This window comes from Micromys minutus, assembly GCF_963924665.1.
Source record: "Micromys minutus genome assembly, chromosome: 18".
In the NCBI taxonomy this organism is placed as follows: domain Eukaryota; kingdom Metazoa; phylum Chordata; class Mammalia; order Rodentia; family Muridae; genus Micromys; species Micromys minutus.
Window position 1 is genome coordinate 32,422,473 of NC_137953.1, and position 10,809 is coordinate 32,433,281.

At 50.6% G+C, this 10,809-nt stretch overlaps 1 protein-coding gene across 1 annotated transcript; it reads right to left on the reverse strand.

Moving 5' to 3' along the window:
* Positions 1-4,061: 4,061 nt before the first annotated feature.
* On the reverse strand, positions 4,062-8,192 carry ATP6V0E2 (ATPase H+ transporting V0 subunit e2). Its single transcript, XM_080932175.1, has 4 exons — positions 7,954-8,192; positions 6,522-6,569; positions 5,811-5,938; positions 4,062-5,383 (listed from the first exon to the last, which is right to left on the reverse strand). Exons 1-3 carry the CDS (start codon positions 8,055-8,057, stop codon positions 5,845-5,847), a joined length of 246 nt encoding a protein of 81 aa, XP_080788301.1. The 5' UTR covers positions 8,058-8,192; the 3' UTR covers positions 4,062-5,383; positions 5,811-5,844.
* Between the last annotated feature and the right edge of the window lie 2,617 nt (positions 8,193-10,809).

Consider the following 10,809-nt stretch of genomic DNA (forward strand, 5'->3'; position numbering starts at 1 on the left):
TTATTTTTTTACATACTTTTTCCCAAAGAACTACACAATCAGCACCAATCAGTGCCCATTCCCTGCCCTCTGCCCTTCCAAATCACTTGAGAAGATCATTGTTGTGGTTTGAATAAAAAATGTCCCCCAGAGGCTCATGTATTGAACATTTGTCCCCAGTTGGTGTCACTGCTTAGAGAGGTTAAAAATTTTTAGGCGGTTGAGACTTGCCGAAGGAAGTAAGTACATCATTAGAGGTGGGGTTGAAGATTTTATAGCAGCTTGGTTCCACTTCCTGTCTGCCCCCTCTTCCCTTCCTGCTTCCTGTGTGTGGATGAAGAATGTGATCAGCTAGTTTTCTGCTTCTGCCTCTAGGTCTTCTCCACCATGATGGACTATCCCTACTGAATCATAAGCAAAACATACTCTTTTCTCCCAGTAAGTTGCTTTTTGGTATTAGTATTTTATCACAGCAACAGAAAAGTAATATAACCACACATTTAGAAATTACAGACACAGAAATACAGACTTTGAACAGGTTGCGAGTGTTTCAGCACTGAACTCTTGGGTGGTTCTTTCTAAAGCACTTGAGTTGTTACTATTTCCTTGTCAGGTGGGTCAGCAGGAGCAGTGGGCTGAGATCCTGGCAGAATCTGATGTGGCAGAGAGTTTAAATCACCAATATGATAAAATAATGTGATGGGCAGCTGCCAGTGTTTGACTGACCAGGCCCTTTGAGTGCACTTTCTCAGTTCTGGGTCACAGCCTCTGTGACACATGAGCTTCTCTTACTGCACTGATTCAGCTTTGGTGCTGGAACACAGAACACATTCTGGAGCCAGCGCTGATGCTGGCATCTGCCCATGGTGTTCTCTTGGGAGACTTGGTGGATTGTGGCAGAGCTTGGGGAGACAAAGTCTATTTGCTGAATTGGTTGTACAGACAAAGGGCAAAGTTGATGCCTTGGGTCACAACTGGTGACAGCTGAGAATGCACAGTAGCCAGGCTCTCCTGGCTGAGAAGACATGAATGCGGGGGGAGTGAGGAGTTTGCACTCCAAAATGTGCCATACCTTTGTTGGGAGCAGAGTTTGAGCTTCCCAGAGAGAAAAGACCTGAGCTGCTTCTATGGCCTTTTATCTTGAATGTGGGGTCAACACAGAGGTACCCCAGAGCCTGCATTGGTGCTTCCTTTCCCCCAGAATGACCAGACAAAAAGTGACAAACCCCCCAGGGTGTCTACTTTCCTTGGGTTTCACAATCTTCTTCCAGAGAACATTAGGGCAAAGGCCAAATTTTAAAAATTTCCCACTTTTCTGATGAACCAATATCCTAAAGTTTTGCTTCCTACTGTGTGAGAGAGAGGGGGTGATGGGAACAGGAGAAGACTTCCCCAGAGAACATTTCAAAATAACTAGACTGTCATAACTAGAAGCAGGAAAAGGTAGCTCAATGTTGCCTTGTGGGTAGAGTCAGGGGTGCTGCTAAGTATCCAGGAACTCACAGGCCACTTACTCCCCAAAGCCATAAAATCCATCTAATTACCTAGGGCAAACTTCATTCCTTCAACGCCAGAAAACCCAGCTGAGATTCCTGAGGGTCTCATTTGGCACCAGAACTCTCAGGGTCTCTGGATCTGGTTTAAAATGTAGAATCTGGGCCAGCAGATGATTTAGTGGGGAAAGGCACTTACTGCCAAACTTGATTACCTGAGCTTGATCAAGTATAAGATAGCCAACTCCTGAAATGTAACCTCTGACCTCCACATGCATACCATGGTATACATGGGCACACACACACACACACACACACACACAAGCAAACACATGCATGCACACACAGACACACACATGATAAAATGTGATATAAAATTATAAAATGTGATATGAAAACCATGTTATCACAGAGTGCCTTTCTTTGGAATATACATACATTGTTAATTACTAGTCACCATGTTTATACAAGACCTCTTGATTATGTTCTTTTTGTCTTACTGGAATGCTGCCTTTATCCCCAACTACTCCTCAGGGCAAGACTTGTTAATGGGAGTGTGTCCTGAATTCACACAGGACTGTGGTCATTTGCTCCCACTTTACTGATGTTACAGAACAGGAGCCTCTGCCAACTGACCATGTTCCCAGAAACCCAGAGTTTCATAAACAGTGAAGTCACTCAGGCAGGGAGCCTTCAGAGGCAGCCACACCCACAAGGACTCACATTCATCCTCTCACAGTTCCAGATTCTTCAACAGTTGGTGGAGAGAGGAGCATGAAGCAAACAAAATCACCTGCAAGCTACATGTCCAGCTTCTGGGGGGACAAAAACAGCCCCTACTCTCCCTAGTGAGAACCCGGGTCCATGGGTATCCCTACCAACAGTTGGACTGAACCGGTTCTTTGATGCTGAAACACAACAATGTCACGGGAGGTTGTAAGGAGACCTCGAACAAGGGCAGCGATGCTGCAGCGTCTTACCTTTCTGGCTCTTGGTCTCCCAAGCAGAATCTGATCTGTAGGGACTGCTCGGTAATCATCAGCCATCGTTGTTAAACAAGGATGTTTCGTGCAGGAGTGGTACGGGCTGAAGAACTATCACTGCTCCTGCTCAAAGCCCTGATCCTGAATATCAGCAGCCCCACCAAGTATTTCACATATTGGACTTTCTGGAGATGTGTGGCCTGCACACACTGCCCTCTGCTGGCCATGTTAGGCTTAAATTTGATCAGGCCACCTCTGTATTTCTCAATGAACTTTCCAATAGGCATGACTGATGGTCTCTACTCCAGCTTCCCATTTTGGCCCTGCCATGGCTCAGAACTACTGTATCCTACACCACGGCCTCTTTGTGACTATCTTTAATTTATGGACATTCTGTGAGCCTCTGATGACCTCTGCCTCCCCCATAGGGAACAGAAACAGGAGCACAGCCCCTTGGAAGCTCAAGGCCAAGACCTGTGGACCACTCCTTTGAAATGTCCTGTCCTCAGGCCTGGAATGACCTGGTTCCTTCTGTTCCCCTCCTCCCCTCATGCAGGAAGCTGGGTAGGCAGATCTCAGCCCCAGATCTTTAGCTATGAGGAAGGCTGTTTTGGGGGACATGGGGCCTGCTTTTCTGAACAAACCTGGAGCCATGAAAGCTTTTGCTTTAGGCTCTGTGGGGGTCTTTTCATATGTAATGGCATTAAACAATTTGTCTTGTGCCTGACACATGTGTTCTCCATCCTGGACTCCAGTAAAAGCAAGTGCCTAGGTCAAAGCCTTCCTCTATCTCCACAGCTCGCTGATCTCTGTGAATGGCTTGAGCGTGCTGTACACCGTGGGGACCAATGGTAGCAGAATCATTGTCTCTATGGCTGTATCCTAATCATGGCAGGACGTTCTCTGTCTCTGCAGCTCTAAATGGAAGCAATGGATGTACAGCAGAAAGGAAACTAGACAGGAGAAAGCCACAGAAAGTGAGCTGCTGCCAGGCCCGAGGAGGCTACCCAGGGAGTATTTCTCCACCCTCCAAGAACAGAGGCTGCTACCAGGGAGCTTAGGGACTTCTGGTCACAGACACATACATATGGTAGCACCCAAAGGGCTGCTCTCAAACCAGCGCCAAGAAGTTCCAAGTCCAGAACAACAACTGGAAGGAGAAAGCAGCTATTTGCAGAGAAGCCACCTCTAGCCCCCTCCAGGCCAAAGAGGATCTCAGGCACCCCAGACCTGAAGCTCTGACAACAAGCATGCAGCAGGCTGGGCCTGGCTGGGTTCCAGGAGGAAGAGCTAAAAAAAATGGTTCCCTATACCCAGGATCAGGGAAGGTCAGGGAGCAAAGGTCAGTGGCTGAGGTACCACTTGAATAAGCCTTGGTCTTCCTCCTACTGGGCAGGTGCTGGGCCATGCGCAGGACAGTCAGTAGAGTCAGACTCTCCTCCAGATCTCAAGAAAGTCTGAGGGTTCTCTGTGCCAAGTCCCAGAAGAGCAGCCCCTTTTCCTGTCCCCAGAGCCTCTAGTAAACAGAAAACATCTAAGCAGGGGGGACAGACAAACCAAAAACACGTGGCAGCTAACAAACCAAGCAGCGGCCAGAGTTTGGCTACTAAATCAATCTTGCATCACTGTGATTTATTAGACAGGAATCAGCTTTCAACACAAGGCATGCTCACAATGCCCCACCCCACAGGAAGGCTTCAGGAGTCAGGGTAGGAAGGGCTGGGTTGTCCATAGTGGCCCCAACCGAAGATCCGTGCAACCAGCACACTAATGCCCAGGAATCTGAGCTACAGTGTACTCTGTAGTTCCCAAACCCCTACAAGGGGAGGAAGACCAAATAAATAGTCAATAGATAATCAAGGCTGGGCTTTTCTTCCCCTGGGAACTCGGACAGCCACTGACTAGGAAACACATTGTGTAGGGCTCTGTCCTGGCTAACCCTGACAACTCAGGCAAGAATGTCCTACTCACCCTCTCAGAGGGCTGAGGGCATTGGGCTGGAGGAGTGCCCTGGGCTGACCCTCTGTGTTCTACATTTTCTGTCTCACTGTGCCTGGCACAGAGCCATGTGAGCTTGGGGACAGAGGGTCTTGAAAACCAGGGAGGCAGAGTGCTCGTAGTAACCCATAAACATCACCTTTGTCCCCCAACCTCAACTCTAATTCTCTTCAATGGTATTGGGAGCAAATCTGGGATCTGCCCCACCACAACCCAATGAAGAGTGGCAAAAATGGTTGTACCCCAACTGACAGGTACCAGGGTGTGCGTGAGCTTATCTACAGAGGGAGAGAAAAGTGACTAGAACATTCCAAAGACACACTACCTCTCTCCCATGCTAAGTGACTTCCCTGCTACTAAAGACTAAACATGGAGGCTTCGATCCGGACTGTGACAGGGTTTTGGTGTGACTGCTTCTTTAGGTCATCAGCATCTCCGGGAATGTCACATCTAGAAGTGTCAGGCACTAAACGGATAGTGCACGTCAGAGCTGGAGGAGGCCTGTGATGCTGATCCAATATTTCAACACAGTGGAGACAGAGTTGAAAAGCTTGGAGTGTTCTGGGCCACATGTCCCTTCTCCACAAAGACTTGTGTCCCTTCTGGGACTGGGCTGAGTCCTGCCTTCTGCTCCCTGGATGAAAACAGATCCCAGCAGGTCCAGCTTCTCAGCCAGGATCTACTTGGAAGAGAGAGGGAAGTGCCAAGTGTGAGAATTTGAGTTCAGGTCAGCTCCCACTGGCCTGACTGAGCATGGGGCTTTCCCTAAAGGGAGGCCCCCAATGGCTGAGAACACAGGGGAAACGGAAGCTGGGTTGGCTCTGGGGGTATGGATCCCACAGCACGCTGGCGGGAGAGCACAGAAGGATCATACTGATGGGTGGGGCCGGTGGGAAGGCAGGGTCTCCAGCGCCATTCACAGCAGGGCATCTGAAAAGCACAAGGCATTAAGAGTTACCACGGAGACGTCCCTTCACCTTCCCCCCACCCCCTTCCCTCCCCATTCCTTGGAAAGCTCCCTCAGCCTACACCAGTCCCTACCTGTCAGCTGTCCAATTTGGCCTCTTACTTACATGGCCAGCCTCAACTTACAGATGCGTCTCACACATACCTTATCCCCACCTGTGGTCCTGCAGCCCTGCAGCTGAGCTGTGTGCTTGGGACTCAGGAAGCTTACTGAGGACGAGAACTACAGACCCCAGTCTCCATCCCTCTTAGGAGCCAGCATTGCCTTTCATTCTCCTAGCTGAATAAACTAATCCCTGAGTCCAGAGGAAGCCCCTGTGATGGCCCTGATCCTCTTTCTCCCACCACAGGCTCCTCAGCTTGCCCTCAAGTCAGTCCTTCCCTTCAGTACCTGGGGCCAGACGCCAGCTGGTCTCTCCCAGTGGTCACTCCCACAGGAAACGCACGTACCAGATGGTCTCATTCTTCAGTTGTGGCCCAAACAGGGGGTTCAGCTGGGCCAAGATGGCGATGAGCCAACTACCAGGGAGAGCAGAGTGAGGGGGTACTGGACACAGAAGGAACCCGTCATACCCAACACACCCCGGGAGGACTTGGCTACTGTCTTTCAAAGAGTATGGCAGGGGCTGCGTCCTGGTTGGCACAGGGAACGGGTTCAGGATCTGTGGATTTTGATGTGAGCTTATTTGATTTTCTCTAAGCATATAATGTCCCTGATCTGGGGCTGGACCCAGGGTGAGGCTGTCCCTGGGCTTTAAGAAGCCTCCCCAGCTCTGTCACACACACACACACACACACACACACACACACACACAACCCCCTTCCCTCTCCCCCTTCCTCTGCTGCCCCCTAGTGGTTACACTGGCTCTATTACAAACACCCAGCATTTGTTAGCACTATGAAGCCCTGATTTCTTTCTGTGTGACTGAGTCTAGAGTGGAGCATGAAAGCTGCGTTTGATCAAGCAATCTGGACGATTCTGGTGCCCAGTTAGGAGCAGATACTACTGAGCTGCACAGCTCAACTGGGGACAACACAAAACTGTAACTGTCAACTGGGAGGTAGAATCAGCCCCCCGGCTCCTGGGAAAGGCAATACTCACAAGAGGTAACAGCAGACAGCAGTAGCTACCAGCATGGTGATAATCACCCTGGAAAAGCAGAAAAGGGAAATCAGCTTGGACCACGGGGCCAGAGAAACAGTTCCCTGTGCTACCTGGACATGATGCTGAGGTCCATTCCAAGTAAGCATTACAAGGTCGTCCACATCCAAACTGTTGTAACTCTCTCCCTTCTGTATCAGCAAACACCTCTCCATCTGTACGCCGGAGAAGGCTCTGTCCACGCTCCATTCGTGGCAGCCCACCAGAGGATGGCCTCAAAATTCATCCGGCAACATTGAAGAAAACAACAGACCACAGTACCACTGACAGAGGCTGGGCTGTTATAGAAAAAGCAGGGGCTTTGAACCCACCCAGGAGATCGCAGAGAGAGGCTTACAACACAGCTGAAGGAAAAACACAACTGAAGAGACAAGGAGCTTACCAAGACTTTCAGGAGAGATGATAGGGGGTGATTTCAAAGGAAAGCTGTAGAGTCCAGTTTAAATCCTGTGTGTGTGTGTGTGTGTGTGTGTGTGTGTGTGTGTGTGTGTGTGTGTGTGTTGGCTGGCTCCCAAAGACCAGAAAGGGCCTCAGATCTCCTGGAGCCGTAGTTAAAACAGTTGTGAGTCTTTCAGTGTGGGCGCCAGATTCTGGTCTCTAGAAGCAGAGCATGCTCTGTCCAGCAGTCTCGCCAGCCACCTTCAGATTTGTAGAAATAAAGGCAATGCCCATCCGTCTATGCCTCCAGTGTAGGCTAAATCTAATCCATGGCAGAGCCTAAGCACTCCAGAGTGGTGCTGAACAGATTAGTGCCCGAGTCCTCCCCTCCCCTGCCCCCCTTTAACACTCCAAGGCTGTGCGGGGGACAAAGGGCAAGGTGTGAGGGCTTCACGACTTGAGAGGGTAACAGGAGAAGGACAGGTAGATGATGCAGAAATCTGCTAGGAACCTTCCAAAACTGAAGGTTAAAATCATCCAGTATACACAACACGCCCAGGACATTGCTTAGGGCAATCCTCACACTAGCCTTACAAAGCAGGTTGACATCGCTTCTATTTTCCTCAGTGGAAAAAAAAACTGAGACCTGGCATTTGCCCAACGTCACACAAGAATGGCAAGAATGGCACATTGGTGCCCATATGCAGCCTTTACCAACTGCACGGGTGTGGGTGACCTTTAGCCACCTGCTTGCCCTGATTTCTGAATCTATCCGTTCACCTAGTCCTCTAACCTGTTTCCTGGCTGCCCCAGCCCAGGTGAAGAGATCTGGAAGAAGCCAAGGAGGGACGTTTCTGTGCGGGCATGAATTGCAGGGTAGCCAGCGGGCAGGTCGTGGTGGTCCGGGGGCAGGGGCGCGAAGGGTGAATGGGCGAGCCCAACTAGGGGACAGGGAAGCGTCTGCAGGGAATCGAGGCCTGCTCGCCTTTCTTACCCGCGGTTGGGTCCTTTGGGCACGAACCAGGGCCCAGCGATGCCGATGAGGCCCCAGAATGTGGTGAAGATGATGACAGGGAGGGCAAAGGAATGGGCTGTCATGACTGGGTGCGCGATGCTCAGGTGAGGTATCACGAACGGAGGACTCTAAGCAGGTGCAAGTCCCGGCGGAGGGAGGTGAGCATGCGCAACGGGATCCCAGTCAAGGAGCCCTGGACCAAGCGAATCCGCTGCGCTCGCGCATCTCTGATTCCCGTCCGCCGGGAACGCAGCCTACTCACCAGCTGTCACTCAGAACGAAGGGCGGGACTTCCGAGGAACCTTTTCCTTGATTGGCTGAGTAGGGTTTGCTCCGTCGCAGGTGGTTCCAGGGTTGGGTTTGCGCTTTCCTTTCTTATTCCCACTAGGAAGTGGCAGGTCACTCTTAGTGCTTGGGGCAGCCCAAGGTGGCTGGAGACAGGGTTGGGGAAGATCCTAGCCAGAATGAAGGTCTGCGTGGGGACCACAGGAGTTTCGACCAGGGGACTTCGTGGAGCTGAGAGGCCACAAACTTGGCCTGAGCTAAAACCTTCCCTCAGCCAGAGAAGTGAACCTTGCACCCCCTAGCAGTCCTGTGCAGAACTCATTGCTTCACTGAACCTTGGGGATGTCCAGCCTCTGGATCAGGCCACTGATAAACTATTCTTCCTCTATGGTAGGGGTTCAGGCGATCTGTGTGAAACACAGCAAGACTTGGGACACTTGAGGCCAGCCATTCCTAAAAGGGCTACAGTCCGGGTGGGGGCCAGGTGGGAGCTGGGTGGGGAAACCAAGTCAGCACAGCAGTTATTCTTGAAAGGTGTGCAGCAGCTGGGGACAGATCTTCACTAAGAACCATCTCCAAGCCCCTTAGCCTACCTGGGCAAACTTAGACGCTGCATTTCTGGTTATCTGTATGAAGAAGAAAGATAAAGGCTTGTCTTACACTAAGTCCAGATTGGAACGACATCGTGAAAGGCCTCTCAGGAAAACTTAACAGCCAAGAGCCAGCACTGGTACTCTGTCCAGCCGTCTTTATAATGGACTCTGACACTTTTCCCCACGTATGCTTCCTGGATTTTCTGTAGCAAGTCCCCCAAGTTGTAGTCTAGAAGTTGCTGCTGCAGGGGCATTAAAGGGGTAACAGGAACACAGACTCCCTGGGACCTCCTCTATGGATTAGTCCTCTCATTGTTCTGACAAAATAAACTAAGGAAGGGTTTATTTTGGTTCGAATTTCGCCATGGTGGGGAAGACACTGGGGCAGCTGGTCACATTGTATCCATAGTCAGGAAGCAAAAAGAGAAGAACACTAGAGTTCATCTTGCTTTCTCTTTTATTCAGTAGAATTCCAATTTATAGAATCAGCTACCCATATTAGGTTGTGTCTTCCACCTCAATTAACCCAATATAGGCATGCCCAGAGATTTGTTTCCTAGGTGGTTCAAGATCAAGCTAACAGTTGCATCACACTCAGCAGGCAGCGTTATCCCACAGCCCTGACCAGAGCCGCAGGACTTCAGTGTTCTTAGCCCTACATGGGGTCACTTGTATGAGTCAGGATGCTGACTCACACTTAGCCCCAGCTGTGACATCTTGCTGCTACTGCCCAACAAGGTTTCGCTGGGACTACTGGGGAAGATGCTGAAGGAGTGTTACTGCTTTGCTACATTGTCTTCTCAGAGCTAGAAGGCCACATAGGACAAGAGTCTAGATAAGCATACAGGCAGCGGACATCCCCTAATGATTCCGAGGGTCAAAAATCCCAAGGCTAAACTTGACCCTCAGTCCTTTAGGTCACTGGTAAAGCTGGCCAGCCTGAGCCAATGTGATAAGAACTTCCAGAGCCACACAGACATGGCCACTGTGGCATGTCCTGGGAGAGGGGATTTCCTGTGAATCTATGTGCCAGAGGTCTTCCATCTAATCCAAGGGGACCTTTGAAAGCACAGGAGGACGCTACTAATTAGGGTGTATATACCAAAAACACAGGCAGTATCTTCTCTCCAGCCAGCTCTATGGAGCCGGAAACATCAGCAAACTGCTGCTGGGAGGTCTTTGTCCCCAAATATGGCCAGCACTCTATCTATGGCAGATACCTAGTCCCCTGCAGAGCCATAGGCCACAAAGCACCTCTACTGTAATGATTTTTGTGTTTGTGAGATAGGGTTTCCTCCTGCCTCAGCCTTCCACGTCTGTGGTCACAGGTTTGTGTCATCTTGTCTTTCTGCTGTAACAGGGGCAGATAATGGGCTCCAGACAGCACACCTGCACAGGGACACCTGGCAGTTGTCTATGAAAAAAGGGCCAAATGACGTGCCATTTTCAGGGATCCACGCTTGGGTGCAGAGGCAACTGTACCCTTGGGTGTTGAGGGTGGCACTAGTTCCGGACAAAGGCAGTGCTCTAAGAGCCAGTGGTGGGACTAGCACAGGAAAGCCTTCTCGGGTCTGAGGATTGTGTTTACCTGTGGTTAGACTCGAGTCCCCAGCAACAGACACTGACACCGGGAAGGTACGATGCACCAGTAGCTACACCCTGGGTTCCTCTTACACTTGAAGGGAGAGGCACAGCAGGCACCCAGGTCCCAGCTCACTACACTCATTTCACTTCCAGCATGTTCCTTCAAGAGGCTACCTTGCTTCGTGGCTGGTGCTGCCTTCCCTGAGGGCTTTCCTAAGAAAATGCAAGGCCTAATCCAGGGGAGACTATGGCTACCTATTTCTGCACTACAGGTAGGATTCTCCAGCACTACTGTGGGCTGCCCCTCTAACTAAGCAGCTGCGAAGCTGTAGCCCAGAAACAGCCACACATACTGTGGCCTCCAGTGGTGCTC

Excerpts from the sequence above, each read along its gene's own strand:
- ATP6V0E2 (XM_080932175.1), bottom strand. The coding sequence starts at position 8,057 with ATGACAGCCCATTCCTTTGCCCTCCCTGTCATCATCTTCACCACATTC. Across the intron at positions 6,570-7,953 it reads CCCAAAGGACCCAACCGCGG|GGTGATTATCACCATGCTGG; the intron begins GTAAGAAAGGCG and ends CTGCTTTTCCAG. Across the intron at positions 5,939-6,521 it reads GCTGTCTGCTGTTACCTCTT|TTGGCTCATCGCCATCTTGG; the intron begins GTGAGTATTGCC and ends TCTCCCTGGTAG.